Below are 24,160 nucleotides of genomic sequence, written 5' to 3'. Positions count from 1 at the left end.
TTCCCCTTCTAGTTAATAGTTACTTTACAGATTTAAATTTGACATACTAAATATGGTATAACTTTATAAATGATGAAGTAGTTGTAGTGGTAGTAGTAAAGTTTATTAATAGTAAAGGTTATAGACCTTGAATTAATGGAATTTTTTTCTCATGACTCCTAACAGTCTGCTCACTGCACTGTAAAATTTAGCACCATGTTGATTTACATGGAAGGATGCCGTATGTTGTCCAGAGATGTACACTGGTCTAACAGCGCTCCCTGGTGGTAGTATGATATAAGTACTGTCATGTCATTTCTCAAACTATGATGAGATGATGTTATTTGAGATGCTGATTGCAACAGTTTGGACTAATTTCATTAGCTGAATACTGCTACAAACACTACATGATACTGGTTATTCAGTATTCCCGCTATAGTCCCTGGAGAGCATCCATACACCAGAGGTTTCCAGACAGCCTGAATGACAGCCATGTGTCTGGGGAAAATAATGTCTAATCTGCACAGTAGTATTTTTAGTTTATGCACATAGCATTGGGGTATTCTGGTAATAGATACTTAAATGGGAACAACAACACTCAAAGAAGTAGTCATTCATTCAAACTTTCCGTTTGTAGATTACTTGCAAGTGTACAAGAATCCTGGACGAGTCTTTATTTCAACACAAAATGTAACATTTACTTTAACAAAATACAACACACATCTTGTATCACTGCAGGTGATCAAATAACATCCATGACCCTTTTGAACGGAAGACACAAAGCGCGTTTATGCCCGCTGTAGAAAAACACAAAGTCACTCCTCTGTATGTTATTAACATAATGTTATCTATGTTAGCTCATGATTGTCAATGGAAAAGTAAATACAAATACAAAGTTACACTAACAAAACACAAATGCTGAATGTGACATCCTGTCAAGGCTTGCACACTATGTGTACTTTTATCGTGTTTCTATTCTTTTTTTTTTCATATATAGCTTATCTGTGGTCCTTGTCATGATCAGCTTGTTTTAAGAGAGCATTAAGTTAGTACCAAATTATCTGTACAAAACACATGTTACGCTGATGGTATTAGACGTTTCATCACTCAGACCAAATAAACATCAAATGTCTTCACACAGCTATACAAATCCAGAGTTTCCAGAATGTATTCTGGTTTTAACAGTATTAAAGTCTTCTCACATAAACTGTGGCTACTTCCAGACAGGACACGCCAGTAAATACTGCTTCCTCAAATGGAGGTTTGATAATACACGTTGAAATGGTTCACTTTCAGCAGTGGTTCCCAAACTGTGTGGTGGGTCCCTCTGTAGGAGCACAGAGGCATTGCAGGGAGATAGCCTGGGAGTGAAAAAGTGACAACCTTGCCACGTTCCCTGAACAGCAATTTTCCCATCACAGTGTAGCAAACTGGCTAGGCTAGCTTGTCAAACTACATTGAAATGACTAATTCTGATTTCAAATGGGCTTGTGTATACAGTGTACACGAGAAAAAATCCCCATGAACCATCCTCTCTTTTGGTATACACAACCTTGTAAGTGACGTCTTCAGAAAAGGTGGAGGTGCACGGTAAGTTAATGTACCGTAAATCCGTTGTATAGAGATTGTATAGAAAAGGCTGATATTCTCAAAGCCTTTGCCCTTACATTATAACTTTGCTTTTTCTACAAGTTACCAGGTATACATCTGGTATCCCTGCTTGAATGGAAGCCATTTTGTGTACTCAACTTCCTACATTGACCACTTTAATGTCACTAGGCTATTTTAGCTTTAGCTAAATTAGCTTTAAGATGTGATGTATGTAGCTATCGTGTTTTAAAGGTGTTTTCCTTTCATTTTTCTCTACTGAGACACAGCCATCAATTCAATGAGTTAGCACAAAATTAGCTGGCTAGCTAAAGTTGATAAAATCTGTTGAAATTGAAAGACATGAATTTTAAAAGATAGCCTGTTAAATGTAACAATGGAGAGCTTGATGTCTGAAATTCTGTTATTGTTCATTACTGAAATAATTGCGTTGGCCTTTAGCTCCAGATAAGATTGCAAGGCTATCAATATTCAAGTTAGCAAAAGATGCTAGCAGAAGATGAAGAGACAAGAAGAGAAGCATAAGTATCTCATCAACCTGTCAATCACATCCACTATGAGGTTTTAGTCATTAATACACTGGGTGAGCATGTGTGTCTGGCAGTTTAAGCACAGTCCAAGGTGTATTTTTCACTAGAACAACAAAACATGGTACACAATGTGTGTTGTTACGATAAGGGAGGAGGTTGGAATTTTTTTTTGTTTCTAAAGTGAGGGCTATGAGAGAAGAAGTTTGGAAACCACTCATTTAGATTAAAAATGATCCCCACAGCAACACTTTTATTCTAAGTACAGAAATGTTAAATCATTTGTAAAGTGTCGCACCGAGCACCATGGTATCCTAGTAACTGTAAGAATACAGAAAACAGACGTGGATTAAAAACGTCACCACCCTCCAGAAGGAATGACAGTCAAGCCGGTTTTATCGCACCATTTCCTCTTAGCACTGGACATAAATTTCACCAAGCTTGACAAAACCTGTGAAAGATGGCATAACTAACACTGAGTCTATCCAGATATCATAAAGGAATGTCACTGTAAAGTCTAAACACAAGGAGAGCTGGAAGGAGAATTTTAAACAAACGTTCGTCAAACTCACTCAGTTTCCCCCATTGGAGATCTTGAGCAGCTTCAGCAAATACTCGGGGAGAAACGCCTTCCAAATCACGCTCAAATAAATTTAAATCAGGGTGAAGACATCTGAGATTTTCAGACGTTTGGTTTAAAATAAACAGGTATTTCACATGCACATGTACTACACAGTATTCTCAATCTTTCTTTGGCTTCTTGCCGTCTGCTGAGGTAGAGAAAAGACTGGATGGTAGACCTGCTGTTAGCTGACTTACGGATGAGATCGCATGCTGATGGCATTTGCATCTGTTGAGTGTTGCTAGGCTATATGAGAGGTAGAGGGTCTCTGCGCCTCACACAGGAAACTGCCCTGAGTCTGCTAATGCACCGAAGTGTGTGTGAATGGAAGAAAGTGTCCGCACGTGTTTGTTTGATAGTATCTGAGAGTTTTCCGCTAATGCGTGAGTACGTCAAACGGTTAATGTATATGTACAAACATATATATTGTGTGTATGCGTGTTTCCAGGGTGTTGTTAAGCTTCTCCATAGGCTGAGGCCTTGTCTTTTAACAAGTCCAGACACACATGACAACTCCAGCTCCCTGCAGAGAGAGAGAGAGAGAGAGAGAAAGAGACAGAGAGAGAGAGACTGAAATCTTGTCCTTTAGCCATATATAGCCTTTTGTCTGTAGCCGCTCTCAAACATATAGGACATGACATATATACGCTGATGTATAATGAAACCTATCAAGAGTGGCTCTCAGCTGTGGTACCTTCAGGAGGCTGGGTCATCGGAGGCTTCAGGCAGTACATGTGGTATCCTCTGTCACAGTCATCACAGAACAGCAGCTGATCCTACATGAAAAACACACAGAAGTATCTTAAACTAAAATTCCTTGGTATCGTGCCTCCAGCTGCAAATTGCAGTTTACATCTTTATCTGTCTAGACTCATATAGCATACACAGTGAAGACTGTAGAGGAATTTATGATGTCTATTTGTGGAATGTTACGGTTTGACCCTGATATTGAATGTCATCATTTTGTCCGATTAGACATTTATATGAAAGTATGATTTTTAGTCATTTCTGAGCAATCTAATCATCCTTTGTGAAATTTGAAGACTCTATAGCCTCAAAGTGTTTCATCTCAAAACATGCTGTTCCCAAGCTGATTTATGGCCAAAGTGACATTTCCCTTTGGTCTTTGAACACTAAAATCGAATCATATCATCCATAACTCCTACTGGATCACTTTGTGCCAGATATAAAGAAATAGTTTGAAGGGGTTCCTGAGGTTTCAAATTCATTAGAATGGGACAGATGTGAGGCCACAGTGACTTTCACCTCTGACCTTTATCCTTCAAAATCTACTCAGCTGATTCTTGAGTCCTCATGGACCTTTGTACCAGTTTTGGAAACATAACGTCTCTGACCATGGCTGTCATTATAAAAGAAGAGCATATTATTTGGCATATTAAATTATAATTGGACAAATAAACTGAATTGCCATGCATTGCCACAATGTCCCACTGATGATATGGCATTGGCTTTCTGAGTTTTATTCATGGCAATATATTGTCTGTGACAGGCTGAAAACAGGTCGGTGAAAGGTCATGGCGTTAAAAGGGAAACATGTCAGCTTTGGCGGTCCAAGCTAATTCGAAGTGAACAATGACATTTGTGGAGCCGGAGAGGACAGAACAAGGCCTCCCTCTATGATACATACGTCGTTCTCTGAGGTTCCGCAGAGGCTGCAAGACTTGCACTCGATGCACTGCCACTGGTAAGTCCTCACCGCCTGCATCATGTTCTCTGTGAACTGCAGGCATGTCGGGTGGCCTGTGGAGGAACGTTGAGGAGGAATAAAAGAAGGAGGAAAGGAAAGAATGGATAGCCAGAAGAGTTTACAAACCAGTCATTTTAAGAGTAAATTTGGTCATTTCTGTCCTGTAGATTAAAATAATAATAATCAGATTAGCCCAATTTTAATGACCCACTTTAAATAAGAAATAATAAGATTTGACCCTTCACCCAGATTGCTATGTCTTTATAAGAGCCAGTGGTAAATGTTAACTGTAACAGCAATCCATAGTGTTGACAGTGAAAACAGCTGGATGAAATTTTCCATCAAAAGCAACCTAGCCACAAAAGACAAGTAAATATACAATATGTCGGGAAAAAAAAACGCAAGCAGCGGGAAAAAAAACAGTCAAGATATTTCATCATCTTCCTAAAAATCTACATCTGTGACAACACACAAATAAACACATATGCTGTATGTAAAAGTGTCCTCTAGCTGCCCGCATCAATAACAATCAGTTTATAGCCGCTGCTGACGTCTTTTGCAGCCTCCGCACAGCATCGCAGTGCCGTTATCTGTACGCTGGTATCAATGGGGTATCAATGAGCCATGAGTAAACCATAATCAAGGATAATCTGATTTGTATCTGGTCTGAGAAAGCAGCCAGATCCATTGATCACAATCCCTGTCAGCCTCTGATGGGTAATTAAAAACAAACCATTTAAAGCTGAGATGTTTAGGCTGCTGCCCGTCTCTCAAATTAAACTGAGGAATTACAGTCGGGAAGAAGTGTAAGTTGTTTTTTTATAGACATTAGCCTATTAGCTTAGCAGCAGCCAGTGAAATGAGCAATTAGTCTCAGTAACGATCTAATCCTTACAGACAAAGAGGGGCAACAGAGTGGCGATTGGCTCTTACCTCTTGGCTCCCTGTCCTCTTTAGCCATTGGGGTGACTCAAGAGTCCATGTGCATCCCTCCCCCTGCCATGTGTTTAATTTGCCATGGAAAACCCATTTTTATTCCTCATTCTGTGGTCCTCAGTGCTATCAACCTTTTCAGTCCAGCATGCCAGCATGTGGCAGTCTTGATTATTTGACGAATGTAAGGACGTTTTATTTGTTTTCTGTTTTGTTAATGAAAAATGGAGAATGTAGAATCCATGAGCATGGTAAAAAATTGTAGTGATTGTGACTATGGAAAGCAAGATTTTGAAGAAGTTGGCTTTAAGTATAAATATATCCTACATATCTTCCAAGAGTTAATAATAATCTAGTGACTTTTCAGAAGTGTCTTCAAGGTGAGCCAGTTTAGGCCACTGTATACCTTTAAAAGTCTTTCAGCGTTCCATTTATAAAAATAAGAATCTGAGAATGACTTTTATTGCCACGAGGTCCAACTAGTCAACAGGTCCCATTATCAGGTGTCAGCGACATCCTCATTGTCTGACAACAAAATGTCTTCCAGTTCTGCATCTTCAAAGCCATGAAACGTGGAGGCCTCGCTGTCTGACGCGCTGCCGAACAATTCTTCTAGAGCACTCAGCTTCCTCCCATCCTTCTTCTCTCCTCCTCTTCCAGCTACCATGAAAACATCAGCGTCAGAGCAACACAGACAAGGCCACACACAGTCTTGCAGCTGTTTTAACCGAAATGAATATTCTGCTCTCTTATTGCAGATGACTCAAGAAATGCTTTGCTGCGATATCCAGCAGATGTGGCTTTGGCTAGAGTGGGAAAAAAAGGAGGGAGAAAACAACAAAAATGCAGCCGAATGTGCCATAAGGTAATGCATGAGAACTGAGCAACAAAACAGTGAAGGCATGTCATCTAAAGGCAGAAGTCCTCACTGATGGACGAGGCTGACATGGAGAAGCATGCAGGATGGAAGCAAGCAGAAGACTGTATGAATTCTTTCTAAATGGATCATTGCAAAGAGTTCCAGCTGTTTGCTCTGAATTCTTATGGTCTGAAAGGCTCATTGACAACCCATTGAAAAGACACTGAAGCAACACGAAAGCTTAATTCAGTCCACACCGTAAATATCAAATGAAATCTATTTCATCAATTTAAGACCCAGGTTTGCTTTTTTTGTTTTTGACTGAACTGCGAACAATAAACTAAACTTATATCAAAGTCCAAAATTCTTTCCCCAAAGAAATGATGTGATTTTTAATATTTGATGTAGAGTCTTAAACTTTGTGGTCACTAGGTAAACACTTTAAGTCTATGGAGCAAAGATTAATATAAGAAGAAAGCAAGAAGAACACACGGACAAGATTGTGGATAAAAAGGAAGTAAAGGGAAACAAAAATGAGATGTGTAGTAGACACAAAGTAAAGTATGAGTCTAGCAGACAACACATTTCTGGAATAGTTTGACATTTTGGGAAATATGACTACTAACTTCCCTGCAGAGAGACAGATGAGGAGATTGATACAACTCTTGTGAGTTAAGGTGGAAGGTGGAGTTACAGCTGCAGGACAAATAGCTTAGCTTAAAGATGGAAAACAGGGGAAGCTGCTAGCCAGTTTTTTTCCCCTAAAGTCTGCTGGTGTCTCTATAGTTCATATCTTCTTCTGTACAAGACCCTCACAATGAAAACCAAACTAAACCAAAGCTATTGTTAGTTTTAAACAGAACAACGCAAACTGTTTCTTCCTGGTTCAAGTCTATTAGCTAAGCTAAGCTTCTGGTGGGTCAAACTGTCTGGTTAGCTTAGCTTAGCTGGTTTTAGATTTACTATTGAGACATATGAGTGGTATCGATCGTCTAATCTCACTCCTCGCAGGAAAGTGAACAAGTATTCTATGTCTTACTATTCATTTAATGATAGTGCTAACTTCTTGCTGTGTTATGGTTATTACAATATTTTAAAGTCCCCATGAAACAACTAGCAGAGTGCTACTTCAGGATATTTTCATGTTTTCCGTAAAAGCAGAGCTCAATGGGCCACCCCCCTCGAGAAAAGTCCTGTCAGCTGTGATTGGTCAGCTCTAATAGCCTTCGTTTCACTGGACGCAAAATGAATACACGCCCCCAAGTGCATGATGAGTCATCGTTTTGAAATAGACCTACAAATGGACTTGTCAATGTTGCCGCTGTATAGTTGATGTATAGTGCTTCATCATTAATGGTACACATCAAATTTGATTTCATGGGGACTTTAAATCCACTAAGTTGACATGACGAAGAACAATCTGTTATAAGTGATGTAAATGAATGCTTAGGGAAAAAAATCTGAGGCTTTAATTTAACCATTTACTTGTCTGTTTCAATAACTGGGGACTCACCAGAACGTCCACAGTCTGAGCAGGACACCAACTCCTCGGCCTGCCCCGTTTTCCTGTTGGAGTCTTGGTCTCCCAGGCAGAAGTCACAGTAGTCGTTGGGGATAATTGAGCCATCTGGGCCCTTCTGAGCTGTCACGGGAATAGACAAATAAGAACAAGACACATGAGCTGTGGCTTTCAGCTTGAGGTCAGCATAAACTTTGAGTTGGACAGGTTTACGCTTAGGATTGTGTAATTGCGTCTACTGGGGAGTATCTGTGAGGGAATACATTAATAGATTTCCGAGCAATCACTTTCAGTTGTTATGTCATTAAATACTAGCAAGTGCCTTACGTTTGTGATTGTCCGTGCTCTGTGGAGAAGATGGAGACATCTCTGTTTCTTTCTCCTCCTCACCCTCCTCCTCTGCCAGGTGAGTGTGGGTGTAATGGTAGCTCAGACCAGGCCGGTTCTTGTAGCGCTTTCCACAGACTACACACAAAACAACACAGATCCTTTAGACTCATGCAAAACCTTGAACACAGATGGATGTGAACATCAGTTTAAGACACAGATATCAGTTAGACAGATTATTACTATGAGGCTTTATCTGCATCGTATTTAAGTTAAACAAATTGAAATATAACACATACATGTAATTTATATGAACATAGACAGATTTTTAGATATTTCACAAGGACATAGAGTGAAACTAGACATAACTTATGTTAGCTTTACACTAATGATGCTTTTCTTTTTGTAATGAGAAATGCAACAAAAGGTTAGAAGATCAATAGTACTCAAAGCGTTTACATGGGTGATCTAGTCTAGCGTTGCTCTGTGTTCATGGTGGCGCTGTAGCCATTGTAGAAGTTCCTCATTAAGCAGCGTCCAGCACATTAATGCTGCAACCATATCTGTCTGTGCATCTTTGGTGTGACCAAAAAAGGCAGTATTTTTAAATTAAAAAAAATCGTAATTTAAAAAAAAGAAATAATTACGCCCAGTGTAAACACTTCTACAATGACTACATGTGAGGATCACATCACAGCTACAGAGTGATCTTTGAAACATGCATCCCTCAGTGTGCCATTAACTGAGCTGAAGCTTAAGCATCATTTGGTGCGTGCCTTGCAATGAGCCAACATGTAGGCGCATTGCATAGCGTTAGTGTCATGCAGTGCTTGCACTGAATTTAAGAAGGGAAGCCTGGACTAGCATAAAGCATTGAAAGCATTGCACATTTCCAAAAATTAGCATTCAGTCAGCCATTCGTACACCAGACACCCATTTGCAAAAGGTCATTCTGTTCACGGAGCCTCTAGAAAGACAAGATGAGGACAGGGTCAGATACCTTCTTCAGCCTTTTTTGAGTTATACTTTTGTTTGTATCTATCTGGAACAGAGAAGACACAAAAGCAAACAATAACGGAAAGACAGAACAAGACACAAAATGAGGATGACATTCATTTGTTCGAGGCTCAGTCAGCATGGAAATCGCTAGCCACAATCCCCACGGCAATCCATTCCTGGGAGATTTTGTCCAAGGACGTAAGTGGCATGCTAGTCAGGTCTGGATTAACAGCAAACTCTTTCTTCATGCTGCAGAGCACCGCTCTTAGGAACAGACAGTGAGAGGCCCATCATTGGAAGATGAAAGGAAATGACAAACTATTTTCTAAAGGTTTTATTTCAAAACAGACAGATCTGTTACAGGTCCGAGGTTCTCCTCTTGTAGAAAACACTGTGATTTTAGGTAAACCAAAGTGCAAACTAATAGCGCAGATCACAGGATGGCACGTGATGTGGTGTGCAAAGAATGAAGTCGCCTTTTCCCTTACTGTCACACACGTAAGGTTTGTCCTGGTCGTCGGTGTTGACAGGCTCTGTCCTTCTGCGACTCGATCCTCTGCTCTGAAAGGAAACACAGATTGAAACAGCACATTGTGTGCTAACATGCTAAACATACAGTACATGGTAACACTGACAATAAGGGTGTCTTTGTTGTTGAATGTTGTTGTTGAATGTTGTTGTTATGTAGCTGATGCTATTGTGTGTGAGTCTTCATTTGTGGGTATTACCTGGATGTTATTCTAAAAAAGCGAACTCTCTCACACTATCTGGTACTCACTTTGCCTCTGTTTCTGTTCTTTCTCTTTGGAGTGTCTAGTTCAAAGTCGTCATCATCTTGGAAACTGTCCCCGTTTTCCTCTGCCTCCAGTACTCTCTGCAGAGTGCAAACACACAGAAACACATCGGTCTAGATAAAAGTACCAACAGGCAGGAAGACTTTAGAAAGAGGTGAAGAAGAAAACTTTATGGTAAGGCTCTACTTACACTCCTCTGAAATGCAAACTCTGATTGTTAGGTTTGCATGAAAACAGAAGCAAAAACTTACAAACACGTTCAAAAAATACCTGTATTTCAAGCAGTGTCTCCTCCTCCTTATTGATGCTGGTTTTTTTCTCCAGCTGGTTGTCCCCCCTCAGGAGGGCCTCCAATGCTGTGGCCTCCCCTGGTGGCCCCTCACGTTTGGGAGCCAGCTCCGCTTCTGAAGAGACGAGGAGGACAGAAAGAAAAGAGCACTTGAGGTGGGTACGGGTTTGTGTGTCTGTGTGTTTCAGCGTATCATAAGTTTGCCTCAACCTGTGTGTTGTAAGTTTTTCTTCACAACACTACGAGCTTGTTGAAGCGGGCTTATCCTGCAGCTGAAGAGAAATAAGCTTCAAAGAGAAAGCATACTGATGAACTCGGGCTGCGGGACAACTTGTAAAGGAAAGCTCTTATGTTGCAGCATCACAAAGCCAGCAATTGTTTCACCCTGTAGTGCACTGCATGCTTCTTGATGAGCAAGAGAGTTTCATGAATTTCATGACAGAGATGTAGCAATGCGCAGATCTAACTTTAAACTATGCAAAAAAAAAGAAAGTATTTAAGTATTGAGTTACTGAATTTGACTGGACACAGGACACACCTGCTCAGTCAGTACTTTACTGTGCTGTTCTCTGGGTGCACCCTGAGGTGGTACATGAAACCATAGCAGCCTGAAACCGGGGGAAACACGTTGTTTTCATATGTGTCCATGTTTTCATATTGTTGTGACTGCCATGTGTCATTACTTTGTGCCTTATGCATTTGTCATTATCGTGTGAGCAAGTCTAATTAACTAACTTAAGACTGGATACGTTACTATGGCATCACAGCTCACCTGTCCAATGTGTTTTGGTTCAGTTCAAGGCAGCTGATGATATAGTAAAATGATGCCAGACTTCAACGAGGTGAATAAATAAGCTGGGTAAAAGCCATTTTATGAATAATGGTCACGTCCTAATGGCATAATTGCAACTTATCTCCCGATCCATTCGAGGAAAGGGGGAGTGCTTGTATTAAAAAGTAAATATTTATCCCTCTAATTACAAAGGAGATGTTTGGATTAGTTACGGAACATGACGTCAGCCCAGCTGTTACTTACACTTTCATCCATCTTTAAAAAACGAGAGACCCGAAGGCTTAAAATCACATTGGATACATTTAACTGGCAAGGAACTACAGAGCAAAATTAAAAAAAAACAATGGATTAAGTTACAGGTATTCCTGCAATTATAAAGGACATCCAATTCATTTTTGCAAAGTCTGCAAATCTGCACAACCACATAAGTCTTAACAGTTTTGGATGAGCGATCAGGCAATTTAGCAGAGATGGAAGTCCAACTAAATCTTCAGTATCAGTTTTGGTAAAAATGAAAAAGCAGATGATCAGATTGGAAACTAAGTAAAGCCACAGGTACATAAGAAAGAAAACAAACGAAACATAAAAAAAACACTGCTTCTACACTGAGCCTAAATTATTTCCCCCGTTCTTTATTTCTCGCCCCTTCCAATCTTGTTTTTCTGTCTTCCTCCGCCTCTATTCATTTCCGTAGAGATGAACTTGATGCAGCACCGACTCTCTGTCCTCCCCTTTGAACTCTAATACCTGGATGAAAATTGAATGAAAGCAGGGCTGTGATAAGAAAAGGAAGGAGTGAGCACGGCTACCGAGGCTGTAGGACGCATTAAACACAAAGCCGCGCTACCTCTGTGCCTCGCTCCTCTCATTCCTTTGTGTCTTTCTGTATACGCTTCCTGGACTTTTTCTTCATCCACCCCCACGTACACTGAATTCCACTTTAAATTGTTTCGCTCTCCTCTGGTTTCCCTCCTCTTATCCATCCTCCTTCGTCTGTTTATCGTCCTCAGGGCTCTTTGAGTTACCAGCAAAAACCCTCCTCTACTCATAGCTTCATACGAACATACACGCTCACGCGTATAATGCCGGTCTGAATTCACTGCTGACTTTCAAGTTCACTGATTTTACACATGAGTTCAGTTTGCTCATCCTCAAGAAAAGAACTGGCAGAAGCTTTCAAATGTTTGCTCTGGCCGTAGTCGTGTTATCAGAGTCATATGAGACTGGGGAATATTTAGCAAACATGTCATTTCTAAATGGAGTTGTGGTGTTTGAAAAAGCATACATGAAGACATGGATGATTTAATGAAAGATGCGTGCTCAAATAATAATCATTACTTTTCAAACCAGTTTCTTTTGAGGCCCGCAGTGGAGTTGACAAGAACATGACAAGAAATACTGCGAAAAGGTTTGATTTCCAAATGCATGCTTTAGAAATGCTTGCTTTTTGCACGCCTTTAAATGAAGGTTGCTTACAGCTTTTCAGTTCCAGCAGGAGTTTGCACCGAGTTAAGCAAAATGGCTCCAGAGAAAAGGAAAACTATGACTGCGACACAAACAACAAGACCTACAAAAACAAGGAAATCAATTCTGGTTTCGAATTCTTGTAAGCCTGTGACACAGCCCTGTGCGTATGCTCACACACAGAGACTGTTCAGGAAGCATTAAATAAACATAAAGCATTTGCAAAAGCCCGAGAGGGGAGAATTCACATTCCTCTGTCGTGTTGTGATAGATATCTGGGCCAAACTGCACAATTGGATACCTTAAAAACAAAACTGAAGAGTTCTTCTATTTCACTCTCAGCTGCAAAGGCTTTACAGTACTTGTTAACTGCTACAGTGTATCGCTAGTTTTCTTTCCCTTTTAGCACTTCGGTTGGTCAGTTATAGCTCTGGGGACTTCTTTTTTCTTTCTTTTTTTTTAAGAGAAAGACTCCCTGTCCTTTGCTTATAGTGCATCATTCTTAGCAGAACACTCTTGAGTATTATATTGCGTCTGGAAGACAGTGCGGGACAAACAATGGAGTGGAGTAGCAGAAACAAAGACTTGCCTTTATTTCTCCCCCTTATCAGGTTCCTGGGGCATTCCTTTGCTAAAATCCCCTTTAACACACACACAGTATGCATGCATGGATGCACATGCTCATAAAAAAAAAAAGCACACACTTCCACCTCATAAGACTCAGTTACATTGTAATGTCTCATGGACAAATGATTACAGAGGCCCAGTTAGGGTGCTTCTGGGCTGCAACGGGGAGCAAGAGTCATGTGTGGGGGTGTTTGTGTGCCTATGCATGTGTGCGTGTGTGTGTCTGCAGCATGAGAACAGTGAGAGCAGGCATTGATTCAGGGGAGAGAATGAACCTGGAGACCTGGTGAAAGAGAGTGGCTAAGCAGAGCCAGATGGTCAGCTAGAGAGCATTAAAGCCACCAGCTTTGTGCAGGAAACAGCAGCACAGACGGGACAAATAAACACATATATGTATTTAAGTAGTTCAAAACAAAAGCTGATTTGGTTGTATAACTGTGGGCCAGTACGGCTGCAGCCGTGAATCTGTCTGTGACTGCAGTTTGGCTTGTGTGCGTTGTTTGTCCTACCTAGTCGAAGCTCACACAGGCGGAGCTGGGGATCCAGGGGAGGGTGAAGTCGCCTCTTCTTTCTCCAGCAACGGGCAGGGTAGGTATACATTTGTCCTGCTGCCTGGCCTGGACACACACACGTGCACCCATACATATGCATACATACACACACACACGAAGGGAGACACACAGGCACAGAGGAGGAATTTTAACAACCACCGGCAGGCTTAAAACCTTAACAAACCTTGCATTGAGTCCCCTACACACACACACACACACAGAAGTACACACAGCGACCTTGTTTTCCTAACACTTAATATATCCTGATTCGCACTCAGGCTAATGGTCCATATATTCAGAGAAATCCTTCTCTTGTGCTTCCAGAGACAATTTATCACTCAAAGGCTGCCTGTGTTTTCAGGATTCTGCATGTTAGCTGGATAGCAACAACCAAAAGAAATCCTAACTAATGTTGGTTAATGATGTGAAAGTATACTTTACATTATTCCAAAGCATACTGTGATCTCTCCGCCTTTAATCATATTCCACCATTAGACTTGAGGGAAAGGGGATTTTTAAGTCTGCACGAGCAGAGGAAAATAAAATCAAGAGAGGGAGGGGGAGGGATAAACCCAGAATAAATGCATATAATGTAAGTTAGGTCTGCCACAAAGTATAGGGTGTGGCCTGAAGGGCTTTGCATACAAGATGGAGAGCAGGCTATTTGTGTCCAGCTTTGAGTAAAGAGCTGATTTGTTCCCTTTGGCCGTGCTGACGAACCAGATGTGCATAATGCATTCTGACTGCTGGGTTCAGGACAAATCAGCAAGTGGTAACTCATAAAATATAGAAACGATGGGCTGACTGCATGTTTTACTGAGGGAGGAGATCTATAATGTAATCCTTCATAGCTATCATAAATGTGTACTAGATGTTTTCTGTGACATGCTCATTTATTTCTGAGAGTTAGAGGAGAAGATTAATACCACTCTCATAACTGTGTTCTGACAGGTTAGAACTGATGCTGCTTAGCATGTCTTCAGAAGTGTCAGAGGTTAATATATTGTAATTAGTTGTACAGAGTTTTTCTTTGTAATCTTATAGTACGTCTGAAAATGGTGATCTCATGCATCTGTCTCATGTTACCACTGGCACAAAAGGCATTTTTGTGTGCTCAAGCTCCGTGTCAAAACCATCAGCTCACAGAATTCATTTGAAGGCAGCAATAGCTGTATAGGATACTACGGAGGGAGAGCAGCAGCGGAGAAAACAAAGGCCAAAGATTTTTTGCTTTGACGGATGATGAGGTAGATGGTGCACATTTGTCAGCACATTTGATCACTACCATGAGTATCGCGCCTTACCAGAGGAAATCAACAAGTAAGCGGTATTGTAATTAACCAAAAAGAATGAAATCATGAAAGATGCGCAGGCTTAGCAATAACATGTTTGCTCAATTTAGTTTTTAAAAGTCGTCTCCGTTTTGGCCTGTCCTGAGTTTCCAGACGTCTCTGTGTCAGGGGTCCTAAAATGTCACAGTGGTGTGGATATTAAGCATAATTGGAGCAGAGGATATACAAACACATATTAATGTGGATGTAGTCTAAACTAATCAACATGACTTCCTGGAGTTTTCTGACAATCTCATGATAACAAAATTGTCAAGGGAAAGGGAGTGGCTGTTTCTGGACACAAAATAGTACAGAAATAATCCTTAGTAAACACTAGAAGTCTTTTTACACTTTGTACAGATTAAATTAACAACACTGTATATATTGCATTAATTGTTGGATATTTTGTGTATTTTGGAGTAAGTCATCCCTTTATTTCCAGTCTTGATGCTAAGCTAAGCTAATTTGCAGTGGGCTGTAGCCTTATGTTTAACTTACTTACTATGTTGAACTTACTTTCTGTGAATTACTGTGAATTGTCTTAAGTCCAGAGCCAAAAAAGCTGCGCCCCCAAATACTGCTAATAAAAACAGGATTAGTACTGTTTTTAAGCCTTTGCTGTGACTCTCACCTGGCTGCCGATGGCGCTTTTCCATCCAGATGTAGCAGTTGTTCTGTGCCACACCAGTTTGCGAGTCCAAGAAGGGCATGCGCACGCTGCGCTCTGCGCAGAGTCGGGCATTGTAGTTGCGACAATGTTCGATGGCCTCCTTATAGAACTGGTCACCAAGCCTGACCCAAGACAGAGAAACAGACACACAAACAGTCAGGTCGACAGTCACACACAACAAGAATCAAAGACATTTCAATACAATGTATGAGCCTCATTAATATTTGCTTCTACGACAGCTGCCCCATCCCTTCAACATCTGAACTACACTATAAAAAAAATAGAATTAAAATAAAGTTACCCACAAGGAACTTTATAGTCTCATTTTTGTCATTAATTTGGGCGATTTAACCATGCTGCTCTGATTTCTGCATTTTGTGAGTTGAGTCATTCCCGCTGTTAGAGTCACATCAAATAAATGCTAAGGACATTTTTGGATGGTTAATGGCAAGAACATGTGTTGAGGTTGATCATTTGGTATCATCTGGAAATCAAGTATGAGCGACTCTTGAGCAACACACCATCTTTTTTGGCTCGGTTTGTTGTGTAAAGTCTGGCTTTGCTGCGTACATCAGATGCAGGACGAGGGCTGCCGAGCTGAAAAGGAATGTCTGAACAAGCTGAGCGAAGTGAGGACAACTGCGTAAAGCAAACTGCGATCAACCACAAGAATAGACGAAATGTTTCATCCTGTCAAACAGATAGATGAGCGAGCGTGCCAGATCGAAGTCGACCAAACAGATGGGCTACACACTGATGTGCACATTGACAAAGGACAGAGTATAAATCAGGAAGTGAGGCATCAATAACCTCCATAGTGTCAGGCTAGAGGCAGGAGTTCTGCAGCTTAAGTCATTAAACAGACAAGAACAAACCCAGATTAAGTAGTTGTAGCAGTTGGTACGTTCTACGGAATACTTTCTTGATGTTTTTGTGAGAAAGGTGTCTGCTTCTTGATTTTTAAAGCACAGATGTCTATCTGTCTGCCCATCTCCTTGCCTGGCCAAGCCGAGATTGGTGGTCTGTGGATACTCTGCACAGATATGTAAAGAATGCCAAGCTGGACAAAGACCAGCACTCTGGTCGCTCTGAGTCTCACAAAGATGTGCAGTGTTTGGAGACGGAGGGAGCAGAAAGTGGATGAAGGAGGACAAGGATGAGGGGGAAGGGAGAGGCGTGTAAGGCCGGAGTAGCAAGAGGGAGTGAGCCAGGTATTGCATGTAAAAGATGAAGAAGAAAGCAGGGATTACATGTGATTTGCAGGGAAAGAGAAAGAAGAAAGACTGATACTGTTGTATCAGGAGAGAGATCGGTATTGACTACGTATGCTGAATATTTTGCACTGCACAATAAATAATGATTTAATTTTCTCAGATCACCGCAGCTCTCACAAGTGATGTCTGACGAGATGAAAGGTTACAAAATAATGATATACTGAGTAAAAATACATTTTCAATCCCCGGTCTTTAAAAATGAAGTCAATGCCAAAGTGCCAGGTGCAGTTCCTGAAATGTCCACTTGAGGCTGCGTCCTAAAGCGAGTCAGTCTCCGTACAGAATAATGTTTTTTGTCTCTGTAGCTAATTTTCTTAACCATGACACATTTATGGGTGTAGATTTGTATATAACTTAATAGTTTAAGTTATTTCAAGTCCTAAAGTTAGGCATAATTAAAGGCATGGCAGCTCTGAGTGACTAGTTGTCATTTGCCTGCCTCACCCACCACCCACCTTGACCAGACCAGGCACCCCCACTCCATAGCAATGACACTGCACAGGATGCAGCCTGACACAGACACACACACAACAACTCAAAAAACATGAAGAACAGCACAAAGTGTTGACCTGGCCTCCAAATTCACTAAATCCCAAACTGATCAAGTATCTGTGGGATGATCCACAGAGGCCCCTCCCTTCAACCCATAGGACCCAAAGCCCCCCACTAACATCATTCTGTTGCCAGACAACACAGGACACCCTCAGAAGGTCCAAGTCCATTCTCTGGAGGTGTATGCTGTGATGGAAACCTGTGTCAATGTGTCTGGTGTTATATTACACTACAACTACCTTGGTCAATATGTTTAAGTAGTAGAAACATTTAATCTGATAAACGCTGGCATTAAAAACAACTTTGCACTAAGAGAGAGCTGCTTCTTTAAGGAAATGTTCAGCTATGATTCCAGAGCCACTGCTAACAACTAATATGTAGTCCAACACCCTATAAAACCACAAACAATTGTTTTTAAACTGCAGCTTTTGAGTGAATTTGTGTATTTGGCAGATTAAGAGGTGCTGTTGTGTGAACTTTTACCAGTGGACAGATCCAGGTTGGCTGTTTCCCAAGTTTCCAAGCAGAATAACGGTATTTTCATTAATGTCAAATTGCTCCTTTAGATATACATAACTTTTACTAAAACAACCTTTTTGAGACAATTAATAGAGACACTAGTGATGCTGCTTGTAACAATGATCAATTCACGAGTTAGTTATTACATTATAACTGCTGAAACAGCAGCACGGTTTACATGCGCAAAATAGTATTTCTGCTTCCACCTTGAGTGCCACATGTGCATGGGCTTAAATGCGTGTGGCAGCTGTTGGCTGAAGTTTTCAAGAAACTCACGGAAACAAAGAATGCAGCTGGTGCTTTTGGGGACACATGTTTTTACAGTATGAGACCGGCAGTCAGAGCGATCCGCTCAAAGCCAAATCTCCATGAGAGACTTCCTGTCACATAACTCACATTCCCAGAGGTAAAGCGTAATCTCTGCTGTCGCTTTTTTGTTGCCTGAACCTAAGTGTGTCTTTCTTCCGTTTCCCTCCCTCTGTGTATCGTCCCGTGTTGCCTGTATGTCTCTGTCCCGTCTCCGCCAACAAAACGGCCGTGTGACGTCCTGAGGCGGCTTACATAAGTTAGTGTTCGTGCCTGGCCTGTTTGCCCGCTGTGCATTTGTCTGAGTGCCGTATTCATTAGGTGAAAGTAAAGCGACAGCGTATGCCTCCAAGACCATCTGTCTGGGGGTTGTGTGTCCTGAGACATCCTCCCTGCCCCCAAAACCTGATTCTACCATCAGAGGTTGTGCTTTGCTCCTGTTTGTACCCACTACCACACTGGATGACTGATTCAAGTGACAGTACTTATGTAAGTTTTGCATGTTGGGGAACACATTCCTCCTAGACAACTGCTTCCTGGATACTGATGGAATCTGCATTTGTTTTGTGCTTGCCTCTGTGAACCATTATGATTGTCTCAGTTTCTCTCATACAAGCAAAGAGGACCGTTTTTGTGTCAGTGTTTCCTGGTGAAACACGCTCAAAGAGAGGAGAGGAGAGGAGAAGAAGACACTCTCATCATTTCAGTCCTGTCTTTTGTTCTGTGTTCAGACAGATCCCTCACAGGTGCCCATGAATGATTTATTACATACAGAGAGAGACATGTTGGACATAATTTAATTTCCACTGAACTTCAGGTGAGCAAATAGGGACGCATGCACTCCCCAGAAGAACCAGTTGAGTCCCCAAAAAAGAGCTTACGACCATCATGAATATTCAAACGTACACTTAATCCTTATCCGAGGAGAGTGCCGGCTCCATTAATCCGCCTTTGTGTTCAGATGTCTGCTGCCATTCCTCTCCATCAATCTAACTCTCATCTGCCACATATCTCTGTCACTCGTGCATTACCCACGGCACTTTCTCTTTCCCCTTGCTGAGTAGGATAATTAATCACTAAAAGAACTTATCGGCAGCATGATAAATCACTGCCATGCTCCTCTTCGCATTAGCGCTCATCTCCGCTACGCAGCTCACTTCCTGCTCTCAGCACTGAGACGGACCATGCCCGGTTTATGGCGATATTTTATTTTAGAGAGGAAATCATTTTTTGATTTAATCAGTTTTGATAATAATTTTAGCCATTTTTCACACACACAAAAGTTCTAGTTCCGCCTTCTCAGATGTGAGAGTCTCCATTTAGAATCAATCTTACACCGATTCACAACTATCACGAATCAGAAGGTAAATCTTCAGCTGTCGTCGGGCTCACTTTACAAAGCTCACCACTGTGCCGCCCATTTTAATGAGCTCAATGAGCAACATCTCATTTAATGGCTGACGTTATGGGACCCATCAGACCGGCACAGGCTCCAAGGTGGCTGACAGTCTCTTCAGGTGATGACATAATGAATTTTTGTCATTTGCACACACGGCACATTAACACTATCGTACTGTATGTGGTAATCTCCAAACAGCTTTAGGTGCGCTAAGTAATGTCATTTATATTCTCTAGGAGGAGGAGTGCGTCCGCCATGTTTGAAGGCATGTGTGTAGTGGCAAAAATTGTCGCTGAAGTTACTGGCATCATGGTTCCATATTAAAAGTGTTATTAGATGATTTTTTATAAAATTGTCACTTTTAGTTCCACACTAAACTGTCTTCAGGTGTTCTTACTAATTTCTTTGGGAACTTTAAGTAAGTTTAAGGAAGTTTACTTTGAGCTAAGATTTTTAGTCAATGAATATGATTATGAATAATGGTTTTGTAGCATTTCTTGTCGCGAATGTATTAGTTTACCTCACAGGAGAAAGGTTCTGAGATTTGCATGTGTTCTCTGTGCCTGCGTAGGTTTTCTCCAGCTGCTCCAACTTCCTCTTGCAGTCCAAAGACACGCTCATTAGATTAATGGCTGATTCCAAATTGGCCGTAGGTGTGCATGGGACTTCTAATGGTTGTCTCTTTTTGTTAGCCCTGTTATGGTCAGGATCAGACCCCGCCTCGGCCGTCTAAAGGATAAGCAGTAGTAATGGATGGATGATGCATGGACGGTAATTGAATCATCGCTTATGTGCTTATTATGCTACATTTGTTTCTGATGTTCTTGCATTGTATGCTCGCTTGGCCAGCTGCGCGATGTGGTTTACGTTTGCAGTATAGTGTCGAAAGTCTGAAATTGAAAAATCTGCGACGGCACTAATGAGCTGACATGTCACAGACTTTGGAGGCGCAGCATTCCCAGGCATGTAGAACAGTTCTGAGGTTGTTTGCATGACCTCATTCAGACCACTGAGCCAGAGGTAATGGAAAACAGTATAGTCTGTCACAATCCAGCAGTCACAATGACAAGTTCTCACAAAAGTCGAAGATCTGGCCACCATAACAAGCATCTGAAAGGAAAATTCTGCAGTAGTGTAAGAGAACGACCTCCAATGGGGAAAAAGACGGTAGGGAGGAGGTGAAGGTAAAAGGGCCTCAGAGGAAGCGAAGGGCAGGGCAACAGCATGTGGGTACTGATAGATGCTTTTGTGGCACTTTGTAGGCCGAGCAGAGGGTGAAGCCAAGAGGAGGGAGACCAAGGAGGACATGGAGGAGGAGGAGGAGGGGCCAAGGAGACGGAATGGGAGGGAAGAGGAGGGAAGAGGAGGGATCCGATATGTCCCGGGGCACACGTGTTCCCTTTCAAACCCTGTCACACTCATTTTCTCTCAAACACGCGGATGTGCGTATGCACGAGCGCACCCCCCACACACACACACACGCACACACACCCGTGCATGCACAAACACACGCACACACAAAGGGGTATGAAAGGGAAAGGTGCAGAGTGCAGTGAGCAGCTGAAGAGGAAAGGGTGTAGCAGAAGGGAAACCCTGATTCAGATGCTCTTGCTGTTGTTGATAGTCAGAGACGGCGTGAAGGAGGGGGAATCTGGAAGCGATAACTCAGGATTGGATCACCGGAGGAGAATGCGTCTATGAAGGATACCATACATGCATATATCTCCAATTTCCTAACACAAGTCACACACAGAAAGAGAAACATGTGCAACTTTTATGAGCAGTGGAGCTTTTTATAAAAAATGTTCCTGGCCATTTAATTCCCCGTGCCTGGAAACCATTCCCACACATTCCCATTCCCTGGAATAGACAAAGGCCAGGGTTCGCCCCTGTGCTGAGGGTGTAGTATAAATGTATGCAGTACGCCTAAACGCAGCCAGACAGACACCCCCCTCTACCTCCATCACTCACTCACGCTCCCTCTCACACGAACTGGGGGAGGGGCGCACGGCTCCGCACGTATGCAACACAATAAAAACATACAACCCCAAACACAATCCACTAGCCCTCATCCCTTTCGCATTTCCCCTAATCTCAGCCCTCAGCCTCTCTATCCTTGTGCAAACCCAACCACCCCGCTTCCCACCTGAGCTCATTAAAAATCCTAATCAAGAAGGCGAAAGGACACATAATACGCACATCTCTGCATATGAATTACCTATTTGAATACTTCTCATGTCAGCTCCTAATTAAGCCCCATCACAGCGACCCCGGGTTTCAATCACAAAGAAGTCTTTGTAAAAAAAAAAAAAGAGAGAGTTTTTAAAATCAGTCACGTAGATGTGCTAAACATGACTGAATATGCCAGATGTATTTACTGCCAGGTGCCTGTGGTTATAATTTATCTCTCAGAGCCGAGCGCTGGCAGGAGAGGCCGGCTAGATTACTACCACGTCCTTATTGAGCGGGCATGATTTACCAGCCACATCCAGAGGACAGATGAGAAGTTGGGCCTATTGTTTCAAACGCAGCAGACTCAAACAACTGCCTAAAAAGTAGACCACAACGGTTTTCTCTTGTATTTTATTAAGGGCTTAGGTGGAGCCTTCCCTCCAACATTGTATCCCCCTCCCTTTTTTTTTTTTTTTTTTTGTTTTTGCAGATATTAGATGGGGGTCTGCATGTGAAGGGCAGATGGGACTCCCTCCCTCTATCCCTTCTTTCTTTACATGTACCTCTCTCTCTCTCTCTTGCAACAGATGGACCCAGGAAAATTCTGGGACGCTGCTAATCGGCTGCTCTACATGCACAACTGCAGACACACAAAAGCAAACACATATATCTACATTCCCCGCTGCACTAATCTGTTTTGGTGGAAAACAGCAGCTTAAAGCCTTTTATCCACAGCACCATATATTTGGTTGTCAACAAAGAGTATCATGAGTCTGTTATATTCAATTTGACCTTTATTTTCTGTTCAATAAAATTATTCTTCACATTACTGGCTCTGTGTTAAAAAGGATGTACTACTGATGAGGGGTACACCTAGTTGAAAATATGTACTTACACTTAAAAAGCAGATACCACACAACATTATTACAATGCTGTTTCAAGCATGTCCTGTGTGCCACATTAATCCACACCATCAGATCAAATTAAAACTGAAGTTTCTCCATTCCCATCATAGCATGCTTTTATTTTGACCTCTTGCACAATAGATTTTGGGCAAACTGTCAAAACACTCTGCGCATTCCACATGACCAGCAGTAAACATCTGCTGTCAGCCAGCAAGGAAACAAACATGCATTCAGTATAATAGATTCAAATCAAAGTTGGGTTCATCACAATAATCTTCCATCACAATCCTCTCTCGCACAATAGATTTTGACCACACACAACCTCTTATTCTCATAGACTAAATGTTTACACCCAAAAAAAAATACATTCCATGCACATACTGAGGTTTGCGTTGTGCAACAACACACGATGATCGGATGTGCATTGTGTGCATGCAGCTGACAGTGTCGGAAAAGCTCGAGTGTCGCTGTAAAGCGTCCGTTCAGCGCAACTTGCATGAAATTATCTACGCAAATTTAGCAGTCGCTGGCGCTGACAAAGAGCCCAGCATGCAAACTTGTGTCAACCGTTTAACAAAAAGATAAGGAAATGTGGACAACTTTCTGTCAAGTGGAAGCCAAGTGCATGCGAGGGCTGCTTTTTTCTCTGCATATTGTGCATGAGTGCATGCTTTTATATCAGCATTACACAACCCAGCAAGCACTCAGCGGTACCTGAAGACAGAGACTGTCCGAGCGCACGGCAAAGGTGTTAAATGAGTGTTTCTCAGTTAAAAGCGCATTTAAACCCCGTGCATATATAAATCGCAGTCACCGTGTCCAACCAAACGATGCGAATGTTTAATTATAAAAAAAATTACTTACGATTTTAATGGATTATGAATGACAGTCGCCATTTTCCTGTAGGACTGTAACGTAATATTCCAAATCTCTGTGTAGTTTGGGACCCTTATGGAAAAAAAAAAAACACAACAGCCAATGCGGTCCAGTGCACCGTGCTCCCTACCAATGCAACACCAGCGGCAAGACATTAGGCGTGGCTTCAGATAAATCTGTCAAAATTAACGTCCCGGACCCCAGACTGTGATAATAACAAGAAATAAACCTAATTTAGCTTTATGTCAGTGAAAACAGCCAGTCTGAATTAACACAGCAAAGCGTTAGCTGCGCGATAATGTTTTTCATATGCTTTTGGTTTGTATGTTATGCCTATTTTGATATTAAACCACCCGTCTAAATTTCTATTTCTTCTCATTATTTTTAATCCGATGTAAAACATAATCCATTAAGTTCCGGGTGTACACATGTCGAGCAGGTAATTTAGTTTTTATTTGAATGTCCATCATTCGTCAGTAAAATAAACAGAATTTCCTACATTATTATTCCATCGTGAAAGCCAAGGAGAAAATAAACCAATGAATGTTTGAAACGTC

General features: G+C 41.6%; 1 protein-coding gene across 3 annotated transcripts; it reads right to left on the bottom strand.

The window, feature by feature from the left end:
• Window positions 1-493: 493 nt before the first annotated feature.
• Window positions 494-23,837, bottom strand: dpf3 (double PHD fingers 3). 3 transcript variants are annotated; one of them, XM_084560828.1, is made up of 12 exons: window positions 23,592-23,837; window positions 15,562-15,722; window positions 13,558-13,665; window positions 10,146-10,279; window positions 9,860-9,955; window positions 9,570-9,642; window positions 9,083-9,124; window positions 8,083-8,220; window positions 7,750-7,878; window positions 4,385-4,497; window positions 3,431-3,512; window positions 494-3,259 (listed from the first exon to the last, which is right to left on the bottom strand). In XM_084560828.1, the coding sequence occupies exons 1-12, from the start codon at window positions 23,756-23,758 to the stop codon at window positions 3,192-3,194; spliced, it is 1,311 nt and encodes a 436-aa protein (XP_084416954.1). In that variant the 5' UTR covers window positions 23,759-23,837; the 3' UTR covers window positions 494-3,191. The 3 variants fall into 3 exon arrangements, with proteins under 3 accessions (XP_084416954.1, XP_084416955.1, XP_084416956.1); XM_084560829.1 differs by lacking the exon at window positions 9,083-9,124; XM_084560830.1 differs by lacking the exons at window positions 494-3,259; window positions 3,431-3,512; window positions 4,385-4,497 and adding an exon at window positions 4,506-6,037.
• Window positions 23,838-24,160: the final 323 nt, after the last annotated feature.

This window comes from Chelon labrosus, assembly GCF_963514085.1.
Source record: "Chelon labrosus genome assembly, chromosome: 14".
Lineage (NCBI taxonomy): Eukaryota > Metazoa > Chordata > Actinopteri > Mugiliformes > Mugilidae > Chelon > Chelon labrosus.
Note: the sequence above shows the minus strand (reverse complement) of the source record. Positions and strands in the feature narration are given on the sequence as shown.